This window comes from Idiotropiscis lumnitzeri, chromosome 1 (genome assembly GCF_059441095.1).
Source record: "Idiotropiscis lumnitzeri isolate Australia: NSW breed Sydney's pygmy pipehorse chromosome 1, RoL_Ilum_1.0, whole genome shotgun sequence".
Lineage (NCBI taxonomy): Eukaryota > Metazoa > Chordata > Actinopteri > Syngnathiformes > Syngnathidae > Idiotropiscis > Idiotropiscis lumnitzeri.
Window position 1 is genome coordinate 20,556,294 of NC_142391.1, and position 25,349 is coordinate 20,581,642.

The 25,349-nt window shown below is 40.4% G+C and overlaps 2 protein-coding genes across 6 annotated transcripts; both read left to right on the forward strand.

Annotated features, from left to right (window-relative positions):
- Window positions 1-1,096: 1,096 nt before the first annotated feature.
- Window positions 1,097-10,023, forward strand: plpp5 (phospholipid phosphatase 5). 3 transcript variants are annotated; one of them, XM_088286208.1, is made up of 8 exons: window positions 1,097-1,243; window positions 4,268-4,404; window positions 4,985-5,093; window positions 5,171-5,261; window positions 5,821-5,884; window positions 5,952-6,076; window positions 6,271-6,441; window positions 6,719-10,023. In XM_088286208.1, exons 2-8 carry the CDS (start codon window positions 4,334-4,336, stop codon window positions 6,889-6,891), a joined length of 804 nt encoding a protein of 267 aa, XP_088142334.1. In that variant the 5' UTR covers window positions 1,097-1,243; window positions 4,268-4,333; the 3' UTR covers window positions 6,892-10,023. The 3 variants fall into 3 exon arrangements, with proteins under 3 accessions (XP_088142334.1, XP_088142417.1, XP_088142499.1); XM_088286291.1 differs by having other exon boundaries at window positions 4,275-4,404; XM_088286373.1 differs by having other exon boundaries at window positions 4,329-4,404.
- Window positions 10,024-11,411: 1,388 nt separating this feature from the next.
- On the forward strand, window positions 11,412-18,951 carry cdc45 (CDC45 cell division cycle 45 homolog (S. cerevisiae)). 3 transcript variants are annotated; one of them, XM_088304134.1, is made up of 19 exons: window positions 11,412-11,638; window positions 11,707-11,926; window positions 12,012-12,071; window positions 12,963-13,055; window positions 13,147-13,284; window positions 14,089-14,244; window positions 14,322-14,380; window positions 14,464-14,512; window positions 14,591-14,652; window positions 14,728-14,778; window positions 15,853-15,972; window positions 16,092-16,223; window positions 16,285-16,383; window positions 16,455-16,616; window positions 16,957-17,095; window positions 17,184-17,267; window positions 17,349-17,467; window positions 17,875-17,951; window positions 18,642-18,951. In XM_088304134.1, the coding sequence occupies exons 2-19, from the start codon at window positions 11,876-11,878 to the stop codon at window positions 18,704-18,706; spliced, it is 1,716 nt and encodes a 571-aa protein (XP_088160260.1). In that variant the 5' UTR covers window positions 11,412-11,638; window positions 11,707-11,875; the 3' UTR covers window positions 18,707-18,951. The 3 variants fall into 3 exon arrangements, with proteins under 3 accessions (XP_088160260.1, XP_088160270.1, XP_088160251.1); XM_088304144.1 differs by having other exon boundaries at window positions 11,732-11,926; XM_088304125.1 differs by lacking the exon at window positions 11,412-11,638 and having other exon boundaries at window positions 11,649-11,926.
- Window positions 18,952-25,349: the final 6,398 nt, after the last annotated feature.

A 25,349-nucleotide genomic window follows, 5' to 3' on the forward strand; every position in this document is an offset into this window, starting at 1 on the left:
AGCCCCACCTCCAGGCCTGGCTCCAGAGGGGGGCCCCAGTGACTCGTGGCAAGGGAAAACGAGGTCCAATAATTTTGTTTTTCATAAGGGGTCTGGTGAGCTGTGCTTTGTCTGGACCCTCACCAAGCTCCAGACAACTTAGCTCCTAGGATCATTGGGACACACAAAACCCCTCCACCACGGTAAGGTGACGGCTCATTGAACAAATCATTGAATTAATTAAATATTAAATCATTAAATAAATATGAAATTAAATAAATAAGACACATTATGTTGCAGTTCTACAAGGCGAGGGTAGTTGTGAGCGAGAGTTCAGCATGGAGATTGCTCTCGGGAAAAAACTGTTTTTCAGTCTGTTCGTCTTTGTTTTGATGCACCTGTAGCGTCTGGGAGAGTGCAAAAAAGAGGTGTGAGCTCGGCTAAGTATTGTCTTTGACGATATGGTGAACTCTGCTGAGGCACCGGGTGGTGTAGATGTCCGACAGGGAGGGATTCTTGTTTTTGTAGTTTGATGTATGTTTTATTTAGTTGAGGCTGGATGATATTCTTGGGATTTTTATGTAGTACCCTGACCATGCATGGCACAGTTGACTTGCCAGCTTAGGTTTTACGTGGAAGCAACCATCAGTCTGTATGTTGGTTTACGTTGTAAATAAAGCTGTTACAGTTCCCGACTGACTCGTGAGCTTCACCATATGGAAACTGCTTTGTTGCCGCTTCAGCTGTTGTTTGTAGTCACATCTTGGGGAGATCCCCCATATACGAAATTATCTTTGAATGTCGTATTCCTTTCAAGTTTTAGAGAAGTGTGTAGTGATATTAACTACACAGCTTCATTGATAATTTACGTGACGTGGCGTATTGCATCTACGTGTCAAGCAAAACAAAGTTATTTGAATACAGTTTCCGTTTGTCGAAACAAAATTTTATAGAGGCCGATACAAACACAATACTACACGTGGGGCTTTTTATATGGGTTAGTTCACGCCATGAATAATCATTAATTGAATGACACCATTTATTTTAAATCTTCCATGAACGTCGAATCCAATTCAGACCTGTCTTTCCTTTTGAAAAGCAGAAACCGGATGTTTCGCGCACGCTTAGTGACGCGTTTACTGGCTTCGTTCAATGGAGCGTCTCTTGAATGTCGAATGAGCGAATATGCCGCGGCCTTTTTCGACATAACAATCAGTCGGCGTTGTCATGAGGATAGCGAGATAAGAAAACGACCTTGTTAAAGGTGAGTTGTGAAGCGTTAATTGTGATTTTGGCGACAGCGTGACGGTCATCAAGTGGCAACCAGCTAGCTTAGCCTCGGCTGCTCGCATCTTGCTTTCAGAGACAGGCGATGCTTATCGTTATCATATTTTGTAAAGATGCTCGGCATATGTTCTCTTAAGCCACACTTTCACTTATTACGCGTCGTGGCACCTTGAGGTGTCATTTAGACACGACTACATTACGGTGGTTTATAGATATCTTGGAAAATATAGACATTCTTTTCCCCTTAAATTTGTTAAAAGTGATCATTAATGTTGTGGGCACTTCGTAGTCGAATTATCTTAACGCAAATGCCAAGCTACCTGACGTGGAGCCAAACTCCATTTTGTGGCTCTTTTAGAATCTGGAATGACTTTGCAATTTAAAGACATTACATTTCAGACTGTTGAGTGAGCTACGGGAAATTATCCAATTCAACAATTCAAAAATACATATTTTTGCGAGCACTGATATCAGTATTGGGATGCTACTGGCCTTATTTCAAGGTATCGGTTTATTGTGAAGGCTGCAGATAAAAGCCACAAATACCTGAGGCAAAAAAAAAAATCTGGCAACACAGTAACTCCCTCTTGCCAGTAGTTGGCTCTAAATGTCAGCAGTTTGACTCATCGGCGAATCATTGTGCAGATCAAGGAAGAAAAATAAAAGAAAGAAAGGTCTTCTATCATTGCGTTAATTAAAATGTGATGTATCACAAGTACTAATGGTATCGTAGTGTAGTTAAAAGTACTCTGGCTGATGACACCGCTTTATTTACGAAGAAAACCACACAAGAGTTAGTAAATATTCAGCAATTATGACCTGAGCTGGGTTTAAAAACTCAATCTGTCGATTTAAATCGATCTTCCTTTTCATAGACCGATATTGATTCCTAAAACCATATATTGATACTTTTAGAAACATAATTTTCCCCATAGATTGACATGAAAACATCCATGCCTGGTCGCCTCCTCAAACTTAACAAAAGGATTAGTCTAGCCAGTGCATGTGCACATTCTTGCTCTTGTCTGCTTCAGCTTGTGCAAGTGGAGGTGAGATTGGCACGGTATTTTTGATTTTGTGTAGGTGATCACATGAGCTCACGTTAGATGTCAATAAATCCAAACTATTGTACAGAACGCTTTTTTACTTTAGGTTGAATTGGACAAGAGGAGTAATCTGCTTTTGCATTTTGGTGGTGATCGGTTGCTGTTTTAGACAACACAACCAATAATTTGAGCAATATTACCTCGTTTTTCTCCCTGACGGAGACACATAAACTGGAAAAAATAACAAGCCGAGCTCCAAAAGGGGGCGTGCCAATTTGTGGTAAATCTGATCACACAAAAAAACAAAATTAAATCACTATTGAGTCTTTCAGGACGGAGCATTTTAGTACTGATGGCATTTTTACGTGCTAACCTATTCTATAAGTGCCAATGTTGACGTCAATGAAGCGTCCCTTTCAGTATTTTTGTGATGAGATGACAAATTGGCACACCACCTTTTGGTGCTTGGCTTGTTATTTTCTTCCGGTTTCAGCGTCTAGGCCAGCTTTGGCGGCAGCGAACTTCACAACGACCAATAGTTGGTGGATAGTTTTTTTCTTTTTTTTTTCTTTAAAAAAAGTGGCCAAGTTTCGCTTCAAGCTGTTTATTCCATCCCCTTGTTGAAGTCACCAGCAAAACTCCATCTAAAACAAAGAGATTTGGGTCATTAAACAAACATCATTAAGTTGGTTTTACAAATTTTGCAAAATAAATGAACACTAACACACGTGCAAAACGTCATGAACTGATGAAACCAGCATTAATGCTGAGGTAATTAAAAATCTTAAAACAAATTAGATAAAACGGAAGCAACTCATACAAACAGCGCAGACAAAGTAATATTTCTTTATCCCCTGCCAAAAACGACCATGGACTAGTATATCTTAAAAATGTACATGTCTGGATGTATTACGCTGCCCTTGGAATCCACAGCACGCACATCAGATAGAGCAGCATATTCTCCATGGATTTTTCTGGATGCACAAAGTGTAAAATTCTTTCTATTCATTTTATGGGCCTTATACGGAACACAACGTTGGTGTACCGCATGCGCAGCGAAAGCCACCATAACTGGGTTGATGATGTGCAATTGATAAGCTTTTGTGAGGGGTAAAAGTACAAAATTGATAAATGAACACAATGAAATCAACATCTTCGTGTTTGATTTTCAGTACAATATTTTGAGTTTTATCCACTTCAGTTGATCAACCATCATTGATTGTTTTACCCTGCAACGCACAATGTTTTGCACGTCAAGTTAGAAATCCTTCCATGAGAAATGACTAGAACATGAGTTAAGCCCAGAAAATGTCTCATATTAAAATTCAGTTGGGTTTCATACTGAAAAAACAAAACAATAACACGCAAAGGAAGTAACTACACCAAAGAAATTGTTTCTTAAAGGCTTAGACAGTACAGTATAAAGACACTAAATATGAATTAATCATTGAAACCTATCATATAATGAATATACAGTGACACTGGCGTTCCTGGCGGGGCCACTGTAAACTGTCTTCCTCCTAAAAAGATTATAGATTACCCTGTTAGCAAAAAAAAACCAAAAAACATTGCATACGTTTGTAGTCACGTATCGTTCACCAAATAGCATAACCGCCCTAGACATTTTTGATTTACTGTCACCATATCAGTATAACGCCTATTATGTTGTTGCTCTAAAGTTCTACTTTCTTTCTTAAAAATGTCTTACAAAAATGTTCTTTTTTCTTTTGTGGGGCTTGGCTCTGGAACGGATTAATGACATCTATTCATTTCAATGGGGAAAGATGATTGGAGATGTGTTTTGCGTTAACGGGAACAAATGTAATAGTTTTTGTGATATTTTTTGTTGGGTGGCGTTGAATGAGATTTCCCTCATGTAAAATGTGGACATTGGTACGATGAAAGTTGCAAAAAATTGTTTTGGAATATTACTTTTTCTGTATGCTAACATGTAGATATTAGGGTGCTAAAAGCTGGGAGGTGATGTGCTGCGTTGACTAAAGTCCACCCTGTCAGAAAAAATGAAGACGAGGCTGCTTCGTGGGCTGCTGTCAGAAATCTGCATCCGCTTGGCGCTCCTCATGGTTTTCCTGTAAGTCCACTCCATCCTGGGTATTCCTTTGGATTCAAGCAGACATATCGGATAAGCCATTCATTTTTGTCTTTATTGGTGGTTTTGCAGAATTTGTTGCAACTCACTATCGTTTTTGGTTCCATCAGGGTTCGTACAGGTGGTCGAAAATCTTGAAAGTGCTTCGCTCAAAGAACATGACTATGGATTTAAAAAGTGCTTGAATATCGCCATGGAAAATATTCCATATCCAACCCTGAAAAATGCACAAAACATTTACACGTCAATGCAAATTGCTTTTGTGGATGGCTGACGTACCACACAAGCGCACTGAGATTAGCATGGCAGCGATTTATAAAAAAAAAAAAAAAAAAAAAGGAATTGAATCGATATCGGGGACTGACAATGGAATTGAATCGGGGCTTGAGTCTTTCATTAAATTCCTATTATAAATCCATTATTTTATTTTATTATTTCCATGGTTGTTGTTCAAATGCGTCATGGTAAAAGTCTGACGAAAAGTGTCTGGCACGCATAGCTAGACTAGAAATAGTACGTGATGTTGCATGTGTGTTGAACCCGTTGTGTTTCACACTTTCAGCGTGACCGAGCAGCTTCCGCCTTTCTACCGCGAGATCCAGCCAGAAGAGATATGGTTGTATAAATTCCACAGAGTGGAGCAAGATCACGTCTCTACAGCGCTCATGTTTGTAAGTGACGCGAGTCGTATGCGTCCTTCTTTTGACCTGACTTTAATTTGGACTGTGCCTCCTCTTTGCCACACCAGAGCATCGCTGTTTTCACGCCACTGATTGTCATCGTGCTCTTCACCGTCATGACCAAACCGGAGCGAGGCGACGCCAAGGAAGCGTCACTGGGTGAGAAACATGCGACTGTGGTCACAATAGAGTGGCACCTTGACTTGCGAGTGTCATTTGTTTCGTGACCAAGCTCATAACTCAATTTGTCATGTACACAAAATATTGTTGAAGTATTAATGAAATTCAGATTTACATACTGCAAAGTCTGCAACTTGAAAAGAAAAAAAAAAACTCTCCTTTATCGCACCTGAGTCACTCTTCAATGCTTTATTTTGTTGATTAAAAAAAGCAGAACTTCAGGGAATAATCGCAGTCGCAATTTGATTACTTTTTTGAAAAATTGTTAAGCCCGACTGTAAATCCATTTTACCAATTTAATTTGGATTGAAATTCCATTAATGCATCGCAGCACTGCGAAAGAAACATTTTCTTTTCTTTCCCTTCACACTAGTGGATGCGTCCGACGCTGTGAACACAGCAAAACAAAATTTGTCTCACTGCACAAAGCAAAAAAACAAAACAAGCGATGGCTACTAACTGGAAAAACCACCTTGACTCGTAAGTCAAGGTAGCACTGCACTTGTTGAGCTGCTCTTTTTTTTTTCCTGTCATCCAGCCGTGACGTTGACGCTGGTGCTGAATGGCGTCTTTACCAACGTCATCAAACTTGCTGTAGGCAGGTAAAACAGTGCAGCTGTTAATGCTGTTAGCAAACCAGTGCGCAAATAACAACGCTTTCGGCATCAGGCCCAGGCCGGATTTCTTCTACCGCTGTTTCCCAGACGGCCAGATGAACCCGGAGCTACGCTGCAGTGGTGATCCAGACGTGGTCATGGAAGGAAGAAAGAGTTTTCCCAGCGGACACTCTTCATGTAAGACATAACAAGCTCGATTTTCATCTTGTTTCTGCTATGGATAGAATCGAGTATGTAACAATGTGCCCAATTTAAATCGGCTGTATAATGTCGGGTCGCGCTTTAGATCAGTCTCTTTTTTTTTTTTGGAGCGTTATCCATATTAAAGTGAGGGTGTATTTCATGTTTGTCCGTCAATATTCTCTTCCTAGTTGCTTTTGCTGGGCTGGGCTTCACAGCGCTCTACATCGGCGGGAAGCTGCGATGCTTCAATGCAGCCGGCCAAGGCAAGGCGTGGCGGCTCTGTGCGTTCCTCACTCCTTTAATTGTAGCGCTGACCATTGCCCTCTCCAGAACCTGCGACTACAAACACCACTGGCAAGGTCAGTCTGAGGTCACAGCTTGCTACGGACAGAATAGCATAGGTGTGTCGCCATCACATCAAGAATTTAGAAAGAGGTTTATTGTGACCATGAGAATAACCGCTACTTGTCAGACGTTCCAAACCAAGAACAGAAGGTAGGCAGCATGCATTTTAAAGCATTTAAAATCTGTCATGTGGTGATGAGCAGCAGTTAACTGAAGCTTCATGAAGGCTTGACAAATAGCCACTTTGAAAAAAAACCTCCTGAGCGACTGATGTTGTTGTCCTGCTTGTAGATGTGTTAGTGGGCTCTCTGCTAGGCCTGGCATTCGCCTGGCTTTGCTACCGGCAGCACTACCCGGCGCTTCACCACAACGACTGCCACCGCCCTCTGAGTCGCGGAGAGCTCGTCGTCCCTTCCGCACAGCAACGCAAGCTGGCCAACTCCAACTACATCCTACCCATGTGAAACAGCCGCTAGCAATCGCGCTGGTTCCTTCGTGCTGCTCTTTGCATATCTTGACTCGCGGGACTGGAAACTGTATTGTAGGTAAGCCAGGCACGTATCTTTACAAAAAGGACACGTTTGACTTTTAGAGAATTAAAAAGGTAGAAATGATTTGCCATTGATTGCCCAGCGCCGTACCAGAAGACCTTCATCTGCATTTGTCGACTCATTGTTATGCGTGGCGTCAGTTAAACCCGTTTCACGCTGCACTTAGCAGGGCAGGTGAACTTTAAATCATGATGTCGTTGCACTTGAAGTAAAGTGAATGAAGTGATCAGCAGATGAAATGTCTGCTGTTGTTTGTGACCCATCTAGCAAAGGTTGAGCCACATTAAGGAGATCTGCGTTGTTCATTTTATCCCTCAAAAGACATACAAATAGGAAATTCTGCGACTCACACAGCTGCTGCTTAAGTCATCGTTACTTTGGTTTGCTTGTTTTTGGTCTCATGAGCTTTCTGTAACTTAGTTTGAGTGAAACCATGACAGCCCTGGAGGGAGGAATGGAGAAACGGGGTCAATATCACCATAACGTGCCTTTGTTGTTCTCATCAGAATTACTCGTGAAAATGTTGCAAACGAAACTAGGTAAACTAAATTCCAAGCAGGCCAGTGCAAAGTCGAGATACACCGATGTTTTTTTTTTCCAGGGTAGATACCTATTACTGGTAGTCAAGGAAGCCGAGAACCAATATTTGGAGCCGATATTCATTTTCAGTATAAAAGCAAATCAATAAAAAAATAAAAATATTGGCATCAAAATTATAATTCTTAACTTTTTTTTAAACTTCTTTAAGCAAATGTTTATTGATTGTTTTTTTCAGATTTGCATAATGTTGATTTATTATTATTAGTTTTTTAATTATTAAATAATATATTTGAAATGTGATTTTTTTTTTTTGACAATATACATCTTTGTTATAGAATTCGAACAAAAAGTTAAGTTTTAAAAAGTTAAATGAAAATTTGAACAGTGTCTCTATGTAGTTTCCTACAGTAAATGAAGTCCTCCAAAATAAAAAAAAACAAAGATATTAAAATTGCATTTTGTTTTGTTTTAAGTACAGTTTTAAAATAATTTATCGTCCATTACATTTTTTTATTTTTTTTATTTTTTTTCAAACGGCCAATGCCGATATTTGTCAGAATGACGAATATCAGTGCCGATAATCGGACCGGCACATAATCAGTCTGTCCCTAATGATAAGTCTCTTTAAAATGTCTTTTCTTCATTTTATACTTTTTTTCCCTCTCCCACATTTTATATGGTTTTATTGTCCACAGCTAGTTATTTAATCAAATGAGTCACTTTATCTTTGGAATCCTATTTTCACAATCCGACAGAACATTCCATCTTGAAATTGCTGTCCACCCTGGCATTATGGGGTCACGGTCCCTTTAAGAAAGCCGCAAATTTTCTCCGTGACATTCATTTTCCTCTTTCTTCTAATTGTAAACTATTTCCCCTTCGTGCTTTGTAATCTCTCAAATTGTGTGTTATGGCTGAGCACTTTTGAAAAATGAGCTAAGGCTACTCTTTGATTGTGCACCCCATCAGCAATCTCACCATTTTAGAAGTTTGCATGTACATTGTCTCCTCAGATTTCAAAACTGAAAGTGGAATATGCGTTACTAGCAACATAATACAATACATCTTTATTTATATAGCTCCGAATACTGTTCAATGACTTTAAATGTTTACTAGTTGCAACCGCATGCGTACTCCATCGTTATTAAACACGAACACGACAGTGTCAAAGGCAACTTATTGCGATATTGACTCAACTGTGATTTAGGAAACAACATATTTAACACACAGATGCTCCTAATATATAAACAAAGCATTTGTTTGACCAATCCATCTTACTTTCTTCCCCATCAATTTAGAATGGACTTTCTCTTAATAAATAAATAATTAAATTTAAAAACATTATAAATGATTTCTGATAGATAAAAAGTTGTCAATCTCTGATTGAAATTACTTGTTGAAAGGTAATCGGTCGATGTACTATTATGATAAAACACGGTGACTTGTGCACTGTTTCTTGTACATGTGGATTTGGACATCTCTTAAAAACGGTAAAAAAAATAAATAACGCGGCTTATTTTTTTTTATTTTTTTTTGTCAAACAATGACGACAACTAGATGCAAGAGACATGAATGCAAGCACGCCAGGTGACGCTGCTCCTGCTGGTCAGGGTTATAATCCTGTTCATATTTGACAACACTTAGTGATCTACATTTTTTTGTGTGATTAATTGGCGATGTGGACAGATGAATCAGGCAAACCTATTTGTGTTTTTGTGTGAAATGAGCCAAAGTTTTGCAGGGTATAAGCACTTTTGCTGGTCGCTGTGAATCCAGCTCAAATGCGCTGATCACAGAGGCTTTCTGACCAAACTTGGCCGGGATTTGGTGCCTTTTTATTTCCATCATTTTCCTCCTCGTGAAATGTACATTGTTTTGCATTCCATTGGTGTTCTACCAACTTCATGTTTGTCTGGTTGTATGTAATCATGATGGCTTTCTCATGGGAAGAAAAAAAAAAGAAATTGTATCTGTTTATTATTATTATTATTTTGTTTGTTTTTCAACTCAATACAGAATTGGGGTATCTTTATGTAATGGTATGTATCATTTATATGTGGATGACAGATTCCACCATAGTAGGTATGAGCAACAGTTCCAAATTTGGGGCATGTAAGAGTTCGACTTGAATTTGTAATGTTTGTCCAAAATGGGATCATGTTAGAAGCACGGGTCCTTTGACTAGTTGGTTATTAATTCCAGTAGGAACTTAAAATTCGGCATGTTTCTCCATGTATATTTAGAAAAAAATTATTTTAAAAAAACCACATACCTGTGTTGTTAAACATATACATTCTTGTTTTGTTACTGGAAAGGTTTTTTTTTTTTTTTTGCCAAAATCAGGTTGTTGCTGATCTCTCCTGATACTGATTTGTCAAGTACAAATAATTAGCATTATTATTTTGTATTGACAGGCAGAAATATTTTTTGCCTTGTAAAGACCTTTTAGCAGTCACTTAACACTGATTAAGCTGTGATGTCACATTAAATAATGTTTCTATAGAAGTTGTGCGTTGTCTATTGCCTGTTTGTTTGTGCGATAAATAGCTGCGCAGTTATAGATGAAGTATTCTTTAATAACATGGACAGTAAACATAATTTGTGTATATCCACACTAAAGTTCCCCTCTGCCCACCTTTTTGCTTGTAAGTTGACTGTGCGCTTTTACAATTATAGTCGCCATGTCAGACTTGATATTAGGTCACTGTGGTAAAATGAATTTATTTCAGGAGTTCAAAAATCCACCAGCTACTGGAGACCCACAATTGCCCCCGCACAGTCGCCCCCCTCCTTTGCACAGTCCTGGCAAAGTTAAGAAAGGAGTCGTAAGTCAAGGTGACAATGTCATTCGTTACATCGCGTTCGTTAACCTTGACCGTGCATGGAATTGCCTGCGTTTCTTTGTTTCGGTTTTGAGCAGTTGTAGAAGTGTGGCCTGATAAATAATAGGCGGACACGAGGCTAGCTTTGACGTGACACTGTGCAGTGACACTCCGCGTCCACATGGTGGCACTGCAATACCATCTGTAACAGTTGTCTCAAGTTTTGTTATTGTGAAATTGAGACTTTTGAATCAAACATTTATTACAAATGCAGTTGTATACAAAATAAGTGTACAGTCTGAAGCGAGCCTTTTTGTATAATAAAATTGTTAAGCATTGATCTATGGGCGTACCCTTGCTCCATATGTTACGGTACTGTAGTATTACCGAGTTGACGTTCTCTTACGTGATGATGTCACTCCGCTCACGCGAGCAGAGCGGAGAAGCGCCGTTGTTGAGTGGAATAAAGCAACGTTAGATTTCACGACTTTACATCATGCATTTAAAGTCGAATGGGTTAACACTATTAAAAACGTAAAAGGTAAGAGAAAAGTTGTCGATGGCTCCTTCCAAATAAACGAGCCGTATTTCGATTTGTGTCTCGTGCTATATTCTATTTTCGTTGTAGAATTAAAAATTGCAAATCAAACTTTTATGATTTTTTTCTTACTTGTTCCAAACTACAAACTGGAATATCAATCTGCATTTCAATTTTGTTGTTTCGATATTAAAATGAAAAACAACCAAACGCAATAACCAATGACCAAAAGAGACAGACCCTCACTCTCACAGAGGCTGCATTCATCGTCTAAGTCAGTGAAGTATTGAAAGGATAATTGAGTCGCGATTTCTACTGTAGCTCTTTTTTATTTGAGATGCGAATTGAAAGGAGCATAACTTATAGTCCAGGCCAATCGATGTCATTTAATTCAGGGTCCCAGTAGAATTTACCCCCAGGAGAAATTTTATTATAGCTACGAATTTTATTCCTATTATGTTTATTTGTGCATTTTGACCAAATATATTGTAGCGACTTTGTAAATAGTTCACAAGTTCTGTGATTTCCTGTTCTCTGGAGAGGCTGTGAAGGCAGCAGAAGCTTGGATGGCGGAAGGCGGGAGGAAAGGAGATAGATTTAGGAGAGACCGATTTTTAACTGACTCTAGTCGGCGTTATGTCGGTTCTCTCGGCGTGGTTGCGGCCAGCAGTAACCGTTTTTGTTAATAAGAGTTTACTGCTAGATCGCCGCTTGGCCTGATTTGTTCTACAACGTTAGAATTCCCCTGAGTGTTTCTGGGGTGAGTATCGCGTCCAGCGCATGACGTCGGCACGCCTTCCCTTACCTGATTGGTTACGTGTGACGCAGCCTTTTGGCGCCACATTTCCAACAGTGTCGCTGCTGTTGGTCGTCCGACGCTTGACACCAAAAAGCCAGAAAAGTCTTTCTGCATGCCGTTTTTTTGACACATGCTCCACTTTGGCCCGTCGTTTTCGCGTCGAGGACTCCGCGCCAGCGTCATTTGCCGCCCTCCAACATGTTTGTCACGGACATTCGAAAGGAATTTTATGAAGCTGTTGCCAACCAGGTTTGTTGTTGAGCGAAGCTCGCCTCTCTCCTTCTCAAACTTTCTGTCCACTGTGCTTTGCTAACATTGTCGACCTCTTCTTCAGAGAGTTGCTCTCCTGGTGGCGTCAGATATCGACGCTCTTTGCGCCTGTAAGATCCTGCAGGTAAGTTGGCTGTTAGCAAGCGTGCTGTCCTTCTTTATTTTGATGTTTTTAATGACGGCCACGTTGACGAACGTTAACAGCGGTGGTTTCATTCTTTGTCACAATGTAATGTCTTGTACGACATTCTACGAATGTTCACAATTAAACTTTTACACAAGAATGCTTGTTCTGTGGCAATGGCTGCAAAACTTGACAGGTTTCCCTCATACATTTGCCGCTGTATTTGAGCGTTATTACGCCTTGCCCGGGGTTGTAGTATAATAATACAATACGATACAACTTTATTTCTGCTGAAGTTGTAACAAAGACTTTTCCATATGGTGTCTTATAAATTAGCTGGAAATTAGAACACAAATGAAAACACATATACGATGGATAACAGAACAGTGACAGTCTCATGTTGAGTTGAAAGCTAAAGAATAAAATTGTGTCTTCAAATTAGTTTTAAAAATGGACAGAGAGCCAATGAAACGTGGCGAACAGTGTTTTTATTTCATTTTTCTGCTGTGGTTGCAGTACACCACCACTGATTTTCATTATACAGCCGATGAGCAACCATATCTGCAATATGGCCAGCTAGGCAAAGAAATTGCAGGGCTTGTTAAGTGAAGTAAATTGGTTGCCATTACATATGGTAACGACTCAGTCAAAAGGCAAATTCAGAGCACGTTGAGACTAAGTGTGAAATAATGTGTACATTTTGTATGAAAATGAATTTAAAATAATTATACACACTGATTTTTTTCTTTTTGGTGAAGACCAATAGTTTTTCTCTTCTTTTCAGGAAATATAAATTTAGGGAACGATATAACTGGCGTCAATTTTTATGCTCTGAAAACTGTAATACTGGATTTTCTTGTCATATGGTGATATTTTTTTTCTCCCCCTCAGGCCTTGTTCCACTGCGACCAGGTTCAGTATACCCTTGTACCAGTGGCCGGATGGCAGGAACTTTGCACTGCCTTCCTTGAACACAAAGACCAAGTACGTACAAAACTCCTCAGACTATAAATGAGTCAGTGACTTGAGATAGTGTTGTATCCCGTAATTGTCTATTTTTTTGTTGTTGCTGCAGTTTAACTACTTTGTCCTCATCAACTGTGGAGCCAACGTTGACCTTCTTGAGTTGCTGCAGCCGGACGACGACTCCATCTTCTTCATTTGCGACACTCACCGGCCTGTAGATGTGGTTAATGTCTATAATGACACTCAGGTGATGTTCGTGAATATTTATTTCCTCACGACGCATCACAAAATGCGGCAATACTGAAATAATCATCTTGGCTCGATTTTCTCACAAATGGACTTACTCAGTATTAGGGATGGGAATCTCTGGTATGAGACAGATTCAATACGCATCTAGATACAAGGGTTACGATTGCATATAAAATACGATATCTGTCAAGGCAGAATTGTCTGATACAATTAGGTTAAGTTTAGAAGTGAGACGATTCAATTCGATCAATCCGTTTGGTTTGATATTTCAAACTTACCGCTGGTTAAAAATTGTTGTGGACAATCAAAAAGACTAATTGTATAAAATGACATTCTTAAAATATTTTCAAACATGTAAAAAAAAAAAAAAACCTTGTCACTGAGCATTGTTACTTTGTAGCACTGAAAAAAGTTGACTGGCAGTGCCAATGATTTTATTTTTGGACATGGACAAAAATAAAATGCTGAATAACATCACTCCGTTGCATTGGATAAGAAAACAAAATAAACTGAAGTAGATTTAGAGTCAACAATGTAAACAAAGTATATCATTGCAGCCTGAGCATATAGCAGGTATTTAGGTAGGTAACAAAAATGCAACATTTCAGCCTGAATTTGGCGTAGTATTTTCCTAAGAATAGGTAGTTGGGGAAACTTAGGTATTTCAGGTAGATAAAAGTTTACAATTACGATGCAAAAGTTTTACAAACTGGAAATTGCAAGTATAAGCCTAACACAGCAAAAGCCTTAACAAAACTACAATCAAACCTCCAAAAAGACAAATTTTGTTCTTTCTCTGAAGATAAAACTGCTGGTAAAACAAGATGATGACTTGGGCGTGCCGTCCTACGATGAAATATTTCGAGACAACGAAGAGGAGGAGGAGGGAGAAGGAGACTCTGGGAATGAAAGCGACGAAGGCTCAGAGCCGTCTGGCAAACGGAGGAGATTTGATGAAGTAAGGCATGTTTTTAAAAAGTATGGCAAGTCAAACAAAATGTGTGTTTAATTTCTTTTTCTTTTTTTCAAATGCAGGGGGCAGTTGAGAGGAGAATTGAGAGACAACGTGAGAAGAGGGAGTGGGAAGCACGAAGGTTAACCATCATAAAGTCACATTTGCGCTGTGTGCGCCAGCTTGAACATGGACATTTGCATTCTCGTTTTGCTTTAATCACAGGAGGGAAATCTTGTTTGATTATGAGCAGTACGAATACCACGGGACATCTGTGAGTGGACAGTCGCGTCTCTATCAGAGCAAAGGGCAATATTTGAAAAAATAAGGATAACGGTGTTTTCCGTGTTAGGCGGCCATGATGTTTTTCGAGCTTGCCTGGGTGTTAACTAAAGACACTAAAGACATGCTCTGGTAGGTTATCTGTTTTCTTTTTACTCATAAACAATACTGTGCCAACAGTTAATGTTTTTGTGTTTTTTTAAACAGGTGGGCTGTCATCGGGCTGACTGATCAGTGGGTTCATGATAAAATCACACAGTAAGAAATGATCTTCGTTCCGTCGTTAAGCAGCTGCTGTTGCAACCGTTATTTTCTTCTTTTTTTTTAAATTTATTACTAAATTAGTTGATTAGATGGTGGCAGAAATCAGAAGAGGAAATACATGTGTCTCTGTGAATCTTAATATGCTGGAAAACCAATTTGAGCGGCTCACGTTCAAAAGTGCCACTAGTACGGATTCCCAACACATGGAAATATTTCATGATCCATCCATCCTTTATCTGTACCGCTTCTCCTCACAAGGGTCGCGGGGGGTGCTGGAGCCTATTCCAGCTGTCTTCGGGCAGTAGGCGGGGTACACCCTGAACTGGTTGCCAGCCAGCCAATCGCAGGGCACACATAGGGAAACAACCATCGGGGCTCACACTCATACCTAGGGGCAATTTAGAGTGTCCGATCAACCTGCCATGCATGTTTTTGTGATGTGGGAGGAAACCGGAGTACCCGGAGGAAACCCACGCAGGGACGGGGAGAACATGCAAACTCCACACAGGAAGGCAGGAGACGGGGTCGAACCCAAGACCTCTGCACTTTGAGCCCGTCATGCTATTCATGATTTTTTTTTTTTTTAACACAAAGTTTACCATCTCAAGATATTAGGATATTGCAAAAGAAACCATCAACATATTAATATTCAAATCTGGCAGTATTTTCATATCAAGTTTCATGAAGCTTTTTAATATGAATTATACTTTTTTGAAATAATGTACTGAAAAATCTTGTCCAAAACATGAAATCAAAAGCAACATTCATCCATTTTCCTAACGGCCTATCTTCACTTGGGTCACATTGGAAGGAGGATGAAACTCCAGAAAGGATATATAAAATATTTGAGCAAAAAAAAAAAAAATACACTTCCGTGTTAACTTTACGTGATCTGCAAGTTAAGTTAGACGGTATGTTCAAGTCTTCGTTGTATTTGGAAGTTAGAAAACTCGGCTAGAATCGATTGCATCTATATTTTGCATTCCTATCGGCATCATTCATTGTCAGGTGCTAAATTGACGTGTTCATATTCCTACTTGAGCTGTGCCGTCCTGTTCTGTTTGTTAGTATGAAGTACGTCACCGACATCGCCACAATGCAGCGGCACGTCTCCCGACATAACCATCGAAACGAGGATGAGGAAAACTCTCTTTCCATTGACTGCATGAGGATCTCCTTTGAGTACGAGTATCCTTGAGAGCATCTGACAACTTTTAGACAGTATATCAAGCCACACAGATAAGATGAGACCTGTAAGCTTTTTCTTTTTTGTGTGTAGCACCTCCTCCCTTAACACTCTGCTTCAGCCTTCGTCTGACCCTCTACCAGCACTGGTCTCTGTACGAGAGCATCAGTAATTCATGTTACACCTCTTGCCACTTCAAGCTGTGGACATTAAACGGGCAGAAGAAACTGCAGGAGTTCCTGGCTGACATGGGGTAAGAGTGCACCAATAAATGCAGATAAGCTTGAAAATGCAATGTTGGTGTCTTGTACCAGCCTGCCTCTGAAGCAAGTGCGGCAAAAGTTCAACTCCATGGACATGTCCATCAAAGAGAACCTGCGGGAAGTCATCGAGGAGTCTTCCAACAAATACGGGTGCGGACTTGGTGTCGATGAAGCCATTTTGTTGATGTCACTGACTCATTGACGATTGGACCCTCTGACAGAATGAAAGACATCCGCATCCAGACATTTGGTGTCCACTTTGGCTTCAAGAACCGTTTCCTGGCCAGCGACATGGTGCACGCTACCGCCGCGCTACTCGAGAGCACAGGGAAAGACGCGAACGACACAGATAACTTCATCAAAGCGCTGGACTCTCTTTCAAGGTGTTTACAGAGGCTTACTCAATTTAAAAGCAAACATCGCCAGTTAAATGTGATTAGCTTTTTTGAAGGTAGACTTTGCAGTCTTGAAGCTGCTAGCAGGATTTGAATGTAGCCAAACTTTGCCACCTCTGCACAAAGAAGCGCCCCCAGCTCACTAATGTGAGTGCATAACGGCACGCACAGGCTTATTAATGATGAGAAATTGCCCCCAAAAATAATTGTTAGCAGCATTCATATCCCTTGACATAAAATGTAAAGCTTTCCGATTTCTTACTTTAATCGCTGCCAACGCTACCTTGAAGTTGATTGGGCCAACTCTGACAACCGCTCTCTTTTTAAGGAGCAACCTGGAACGTCTCCACTCCGGCATGGACCTGGCTAAAAAGAAGCTGATCGCGATCCAGCAGACTGTCGCCAGCTGCATCTGCACCAACCTCATCTTGTCCCAAGGGCCGTTCCTTTACTGCTACCTCATGGAGGTGCGCATGGGCCGCCATCACGCTTGCTCGCAACTCACGGTGCTTGCGACACGCGTTGCTCACTTGAATCGTGGTGCTTCTCACACAGGGCACCCCCGATGTCAAGCTCTTTTCAAAGCCCATGGCCTTGACTCTGCTCTCCAAGTACCTCCTAAAAGCATTCATCCAATCAGTGAGTAGCGTTCAATGTGTGAGTCGTTTTTTGACTTCGCATCTGAAAGACGTTTTTCCTCGTGTTATGTTCGTTTACCAGACAAGGAACAAACGGTGTCGGCTGCTCCCACTCATCATGGCTGCTCCCAGAGATGTCGAGAAAGGGACCGCCCTCGTCGTGGGAATCCCACCCGAGTCCGAAACATCTGACAAAAAGAAGTACGTTGAGATTGAATAGTGGGAGCTCTTTGTTTCATTTGTACTTGTTGTAGTTGTAGCCCGGCGTCATAGCGACCAGAGCTCTGTGGGTAGGAAGTAGGGATAGCCGAGCCGATGATCAGCGTTTTGACAAATATCGGCATCGGCCCTTTTTAATACAAATCTGATTGCCGATAATAAATCAATTTAAAACTGTGTTGAAAATAATCCAAAGATAACTGAAATTTTAATTTCTCTCGCTTTCTTTTTGAAAGTTGGGTGGATTTAATTTAATTTTGAAAAACCACATGAAGCTATTGTTTAAGCTTTCATTGAACATTTTTAAGACCTGTTGACGACGCTGACTTAAGTCTTCACAATTAACAGTTGGGGCTTTACGTCAATGATAAACCTGATTCTGTGCTTAGTTTCTTTGGCAGAGCATTTGAGAAAGCCGCAGAGAGCACCAGCTCCAGAACCCTACATGACCACTTTGACACATCCGGTAAGTGAAAGAATCATTTCCGGTACTGTCCCATAAGTATTTGCAGTTTGGTTGCTAAAAAGGCAAAGCTCTGTTATTTCTGTAGCACATTTCATGCACAAGACAACTCGATGCGCTTCACACAAGCAAAGACACAACAGTGACAAGCATTTACAAACAACTGTTAACAACATTCAGAAGAAAAGTAGCTGATAAAACGTACGTTGACCACATTTAACGGAAAACTGAAAAAACATCTAAAAGTAAAGAAATAAAAGTGGTTTACTAAAATATCAAAAAGGAAAAAAAATGATTTAAATTTTTTTAGAGGACCATACGGGGACCCCACATGTCATTCGATCGGATCCAAAACTTCCAATGGTCACAAAGTAACTCCTCTAAAGACAGGGAGCGAAATCTTTATCCTGTCTGTGGCCACTCGGGGCCAGCATTGCTTTCATTTCAAGTACAAAGCCAAAACAGTAAATAGCAGCGGAGCAAGAGGTGTTAAATATTTCAACAGTTTTGAAGGCTTGCAGCTTAATACAAATATGATCGGAATTTTGCAGTATTTTTACAAACCTGTTTCTAATTATATCGCAGACAGACTTTTCCCAAGCAAGTTTTTGTACCTTTTGTCTCAAGCTGCCTTACAAAGCTGCAGAAATGAGCAAAGCAAGATGATCATTTGTCAATCTTGTTCCTGTGCAGTTATTGAACTGAAGACGGAAGACCGCAGCAAGTTCCTGGACGCGCTCATAACCCTTCTGTCCTGAGGCACGTCTACTTGAAATGAATGTGAGTGTGAGTGTGACTGAGATGCAACGTATTAGTTCAGCATCACCAGTGTGAGGATTTTAATTCTTTTAGTTCTTGATATTTTTTAATCTGTGTATATTATGCAGTGAGTTGTAAATGTGTTGTTTTAAATTCAGTTGTTTTATTCATGACTGTATGTCGGACTTTGATCAAATGTAACACTTTACGCATGTTAATAAACCACAAGGTCTTAAGTAACAAAGTGACGTTGAAATACTTTACTTGGGTTGTTTCGTGCACATTTCTTTTGAACAAAATCGAATGGATGTCATTAACAGTTGAATGCGGTAACGCATCTCATCTTTTGCCTTGATCTCAAAGAAAGAGTTAGTGAAACGCAATGAACTTTATCTAAGATCAAGTGTAGGTGAGCCGTGCATCTTTAGTGTCCACTTGAGCGAGAATGCAGGTCAGGTGTCCTGGTGGTGATTTGCTGTCGGCTCACAGCACCGCTTGAAAGATGACTAATAATTGCTTTATGCTCGTTCATATGGTTGAGACGGAACGATCGGTTGCTCACATTTTTTAAATGTTAAACCGGTGTCCTGCATGTTTTCCATCTCACCTGATTCAAATGAGCAGGATGCTTATCGGCTTCATCAGAGCTTGCTGAGGAGCTGATCGTTTGAATCGGGTGGGTTGCAGATTGAAAAGCATGCAGGAAAGCGGCCCTCTACGACTGGATCTTGACACCCCTGCTCTAAAGTGTGGCACAGGTACCACTAGTGAGGCCTGCTCAATTTTTCTATATTCAAGCTCAGTGTTCATGTTCAAACTGCGAATGATGATTCACTCGCTTACAATACAGAAAATGCGGGACAAACTTAGCCACAAACTGCTTCCTGTTGCCTCCCTAAAGCATTTGTCAGGCGTCTTCAAATGATAAGTATTCATTTATTTGAGTTTTGTGATACATTCCTGACCTCATTTTCTCTTTATGCCATACTTTATATTTCATGACAGTTGGTAATATTCAAAGGATCATAGTGTATAAATCACAAATTGTCGACCTGAAGGTTTTATGATACTTAACTTTATGGCGTGTGTGTGCGTGCGTGCGTCGCAGCCGATTTGTCAGCTCTTCCATGACTGTTTACATGTGTAATGGTTCTGTTTACTCAAACTCCCTGTAGTGATGTTATCCAGGGTCAAACATTTTAATGTTTATCTCCACCAACATAATTATGTTGAATTACACATGAATGGATCATTAGCGGGCCCCTTTACTGTCAAGTATCTAATTTTGGCTCTTCCCATTCAAGACATTTTAGTATACACTGTTTGGCCGAGAAGATTGTTTATCAGGAACATTTACTAGAAAACTCCCTAAAATACTTGGGAGAATCAAACAAAAACAACCACATGAAGAGCGTAATTTGCCAAAATGCAAATTGATATGTGATCAAAAATGAGAAATAATGGACAACATAGTTCCAGCAATTCAACATCCACCAGTTGGCTCGGTCATGTGTCCGTCTGGCCTGTGCCCATCAATCACGTTGCGTCTACGCACTCTCCCTCCTCACACTCCCCCTTTTCCATACACCTCTGCCGATGAGGGCCCGCTGCTCTTTCCGCCACTCTGCATGTGAGGAATGTGGCATGCAGCACGCACACTTGGGGGGAAATAGACCCTCACAAGGCATGATCATGCAGCCATGTAGTGATCCGAGCAAGCCTCGTAGACTATCCTGTTGCTTTTAGTGGGAGGGCAGTTTGCTTACCGTGATGGGGCTTAATACAATGAATATGAAGTCCGGTGGGAAAATCCCAACTTTTATTTTGTGAAGTCTCCTTATGGTGACAATGAGTGGATAGCTGTAATTGCTAATTCCAAAATCAATTTGATTGGAATCTCAAGGATTTCGATTTGGTTCACCATTCGATTCAATTTTATTTCATAAAATAAAAATGCCAAAGATATTCTCAGAATAACCAATACTGCAAAAATATTAGAGACTTGCTCTCATTTGGTGTATCGGTAAGATATGAATATTTGCATCAAGAATTGAACCTAATGTAGTGGGCCTAATCATGTCTGTTATGGAATGGCCTGATCAAAACAATAAGACACATTCTGTGTTTTGATAATTGAATTGGATGAATCACTTTCAATCCACTGTGTACATTTTTCGATTTGATATAACTAAAACGAATGAGCTATCATTAATTAATAATGGCATTTTATATTAGCCACCTTCACAATTTGCATTGCACCACTCTACATGCAATTTCTGTGCTAGCGTAGCAGTTAGCCACTCGCGATTATAGTTAGCATCTTGCTAATCGCAAATTAGCATCCTCTTCTACTCATTTTATCTCAGTAAAATATGATACAACTTAACAAAATTGTGTTCTGCACTATTAGGAATCCGATAGGTTTTAGCCGATTTCTTTAACAAGTTGAGCTAAAACATAAAACGTTAATCCGGTATCAGTTCAGTCTTTTGCTCACTCTACTCCGACTAGCTAGTTCCGCTAATAACCGAAACGCGTACACTGACGTCACCGACATAAAATGTGTGTTTTCATGTACTACCTCTCTCATTCAGAATAAAATTGGAATAGGGTGACCGGGTCAGAATATTTTGAATGGGGTGTGTACAGGAAGTTTTTTTATTCCCATCAGGCATTTAACACAAATAAATGTGTCCAATATTAACTGCAGCTCGGCCTGTATCTGCAATGCATTGTTAATAGGAACGAAGAGCAAAAGGGCAGTATAAATGTTGTTAAGACTAATAAAAATTCTATTAACACCATTTTCTAAGGAGAAGAAAACGTTTTTCTTTTAGGGGGGCACCGCAGCAAATGACTCATTTAATATGTTTGGGACTGTTCTTCCACCGGATGCTTCTCTTGACATAACCCACCCATTTTCCGTGGCTAGGCTGTCCGTCCTAATCACAACCCTGTCCCCAAAATAGCCATGTTACAGACCCATCTAGTGAACGCCAAAGTTTTCGAAGAATGTTACATTTAACTGACTTCAATGTCCGCGCACAGTAAAACCGTCAATCAACACAGCTCTTCAGCCCGCCCAAATCCAATCTGGTTGGTCAAAATAGTGAATCCAATTTTGGGTAAATGCCGAACGAGTGGGTTAGGAAAACAACCAAGCACGTTTTAGCGTGTTGACAAGTATTTGGACTATAACAAAAAACTTCCCCAATCGATTCCTTCCTGGTGACTTGCAAGTACACCCCAAAGCATTTCAAAAGCTTAATTTGATCAACACTGCTGTCAGCTTTAAGTCAACCTGTCAGCCCCTCCCGATGCGCTTGGTGAACTTTAACCCCTGGAGCCCTCTCGCTGTTCGGTTCTCATTCCCTGAGATGAGCGGTTGTCTACTTTGAGTCCCAATAAATCCGAGCTGGTCTTACATTTGGTACAGATGGATACAAAGACCGGCTGGAATATTCGGGATGGACAGCGAGACACAATGATAAGATTTGTAGAACAGATTAGTCAGCAGAATTTATGTAATAATGTCCTCCCACCACCTGGATAATATATATATATATATTTTTCTTTGACACTGATGCAAAGAAGCGCCGCAGCCTGTACTAACATTCTTGATGAGCATCTGCAATGTTCACCAATTTAGGTTGAAACAATTTGTGTTGAGTGTGCCAAATTGGCAATGTGTGAACGTACGTACGTACCTGTGCTCCTGATGACTTCACTCCCTACACATTTGAACTCTCATATTTTAAGATAAGATTGTCCGTATATCAGACTGATGAAGGAAACTTGAACCGATTTGTCCAGTTTCTTAAATATTGCCTTAAATATGATAGCATTCAGTTGACTTTATAAATATTAGGACAAACTAAGATTATGTTGAATTTATGTCTGCTTGCTCTTGCTTCAGGTATTTATCTTGCTCCTGTTTCCCTTCTCTGATTTTTATTATGTAAGATCACAAGACAGTTAGGGTTGAGCAACTCAAGATTTTTTTTTTGTCGACGACTATAATGTGATGAAAGTCGAGTCAAAATCGATTAATTGATGATGTGAATGATATTTTTTTTCTCTCAGCCATTTTTTTTTGTGACACTGACGGGTAGCACTTTAAGACATACTTTGGCTGGCATTGAAACAAGTAGAAGCAAATGTTTGCCGAGACAACGATTCAATGTTAGCTAATTAATTATACCTTGTCACCGCTAGTTACGATTTGTGAAGTACTTGTGGTCATTCGCTTTATTAAACAAACGCTTAAAAAAATAAATAAAATTTACACCTTCATACATGTCCTACGGCGGCCACAACTGACACAGTTGGCCAGTTAGCAGCTAGCCGCTAACATGAATGACTCCCACCTCACTCTCCAGGCCAAGTCCCATCTTTTTTAAGATGCACACCTTCAATCACAGCTATTATAATGTGCAACATAAGAAAGGCGACCACAACCATACCTGCACATCAGGGGAAAAAGTATTTGATAGCCAGAGTACAATTAATAAAAGCTAGACGCTGATGACAGTCTGACCCCGGAACGGAACATTTCCTTCCTTCTTCTGGGAAACATCTTGTGTTTCATGCCAGTGGTTGCACTCTGCTTATGTGTTTGGAAATAGCGTTAGGAGTGGTCAAACAAAAATCCCAATCAAACTAATTAGCTTCCACAGTCGGTCTTCGCGCACACACTCCCACACACTCTTGCGTCTCTCCCACTCCCTCGCCCACGTCGCTTCCTGTTTCCTGTTGCACTGTCCGCTGTTCAGGAAGTGCTGGTGTTACTGGGCCGTGACACAAGCCATGAGTCACCATGCACTAAATTGCTACAAACCTGTGAAGGGGATTTTTAACCCCCCCCCCCGCCGCCGGTCCCGCATTGTTTCTTCTGGCAAACACCTCATGGGGGGTTTTAACTTGTTAGACAATGCAACATTTGTCCTCCATGTTGAACCACCTGCTGACTCTTGGCTTTGCTTTTTGTGAGTAAGCTTTCGGCTCTAAGTGCACCTGCTGGCTCTCATGAGGTAATCTGTAAAAACTTCACCAAGGACTTTATTTCATTATTTATTTAATGATTGATTTTATTTGATTCATTACGGCAACAGCTACTTGATCGGCCTTAACAGTATCCTCACCAGACATTTTATTTGGTCGACCTTTGGGAAGATAATGGTGCTCCGTTTTGACAGGCAGTTGTCTGTATTGGCGCGATTTAATGGCATCGTTTTATTCCCCAAGTGTCCAAATGTGTTGACTTTGAAAATCTTTTCTTTTTACAATTGTAGAACTTCTTCCCCAGAATGAGGTTGGGGGGGGGGTGTTACAACCTCTGTCGTTTTAACATCCTTTGTGAATTAGGAAGTAGCCTTGAAGCTAACAAATACTTTGCTAAATGATGTCAATTTTGCTTCATTGTTTTTCTCCTTTTGCCATTTGAGTCACAATGGAAGGACTTCCCTCGTCTGGTGTTGCACTTTCTAGCTCTAGCATGCTCAGGGTTCTTGGTTTACGACATTCTGTCTCTACAATACAAAGAGAACACACATTTGTCACTAATCACAAACACAGTAAAGTCATACTAAAAGGAAATATTTGTATGGAAATAAAATGATGCCCATAAATATAAATTGAAAAAATGGTAACAAAAATAAAACAATCCCTTACATTAATTCCATAAAGTACGGTAAACTAGTTCATTGCATGCCATTTGTAATCACTAAAGCCGTAGTTTGTGAACTGACAGCCGAACACAAATATGCTGCTCTATGATTTGCTTAAGCAATTTATTTTCGCCTCGCCTTTATAGGTCACAAGGATGAGCGAAACACTACGTGAGGCCATTTTTTCATGTTTGACTAGATCTTGGGCGGTCATTGAGGAAGTGACTTAACACGCCTGACCTGAAGCCAGTTTGAGAGGGCAAAGGTCATGTCGTGTGCCAACCAGGCTTAGTGAGGTCAAGTTCAGAGGTAAACATTAAGCGTGCGACAAGTTACGCAAAGGGCGTGGTGTCGTCCCCTTGGAGGCCTGGTGGCAACATGGAACATCTACTGAAGTCATGGCAAACTTTAAGTAAACCTCAGTGCGTGCGTGACCACTCATGGCAGGAATGTCTTCTGTCCGGCCCTTTTATTAGGACCATCCATACGACCACATTATAGCCTCTGGTAGCCTGGCAACAGCAAGTTCTGTCTGGTTACCATGGAGAATGTTCGTTGAGTGACATCGCTATTTGCCTTGCCTCCTCTCTTCTTTGGAATGGGGTCTTTTTTTGTGTGTGTTTGTGAACACCGCCCAACACACACCGCCTGCGCTGCATCAGTCTCTTTGCAGTGACCAAAGCTGTGGAACTAACAATGCCGCAACAGACCAACTGGCCAAGTCTTGGCGGAGCAATATCAGTTGAGAGGGCCTTCGAACTTTTACCTGAATAACACTTTTTTTTTTTTTGGTCTCATCTGTTGTTCGCTCTGTTAGCTGATTGCCTCTTTCCGACAATAGCCTTGATAAAATTAATGCAGCCCAAGTTAATTAATGTGCAAGGTACCAAAAGTCACTCACTTATGGGCTGAAATTTTGTGATGCTACAAACTGAATCTGAATAACACAATTTTAATTTGAATTGCTTTTGTTGAA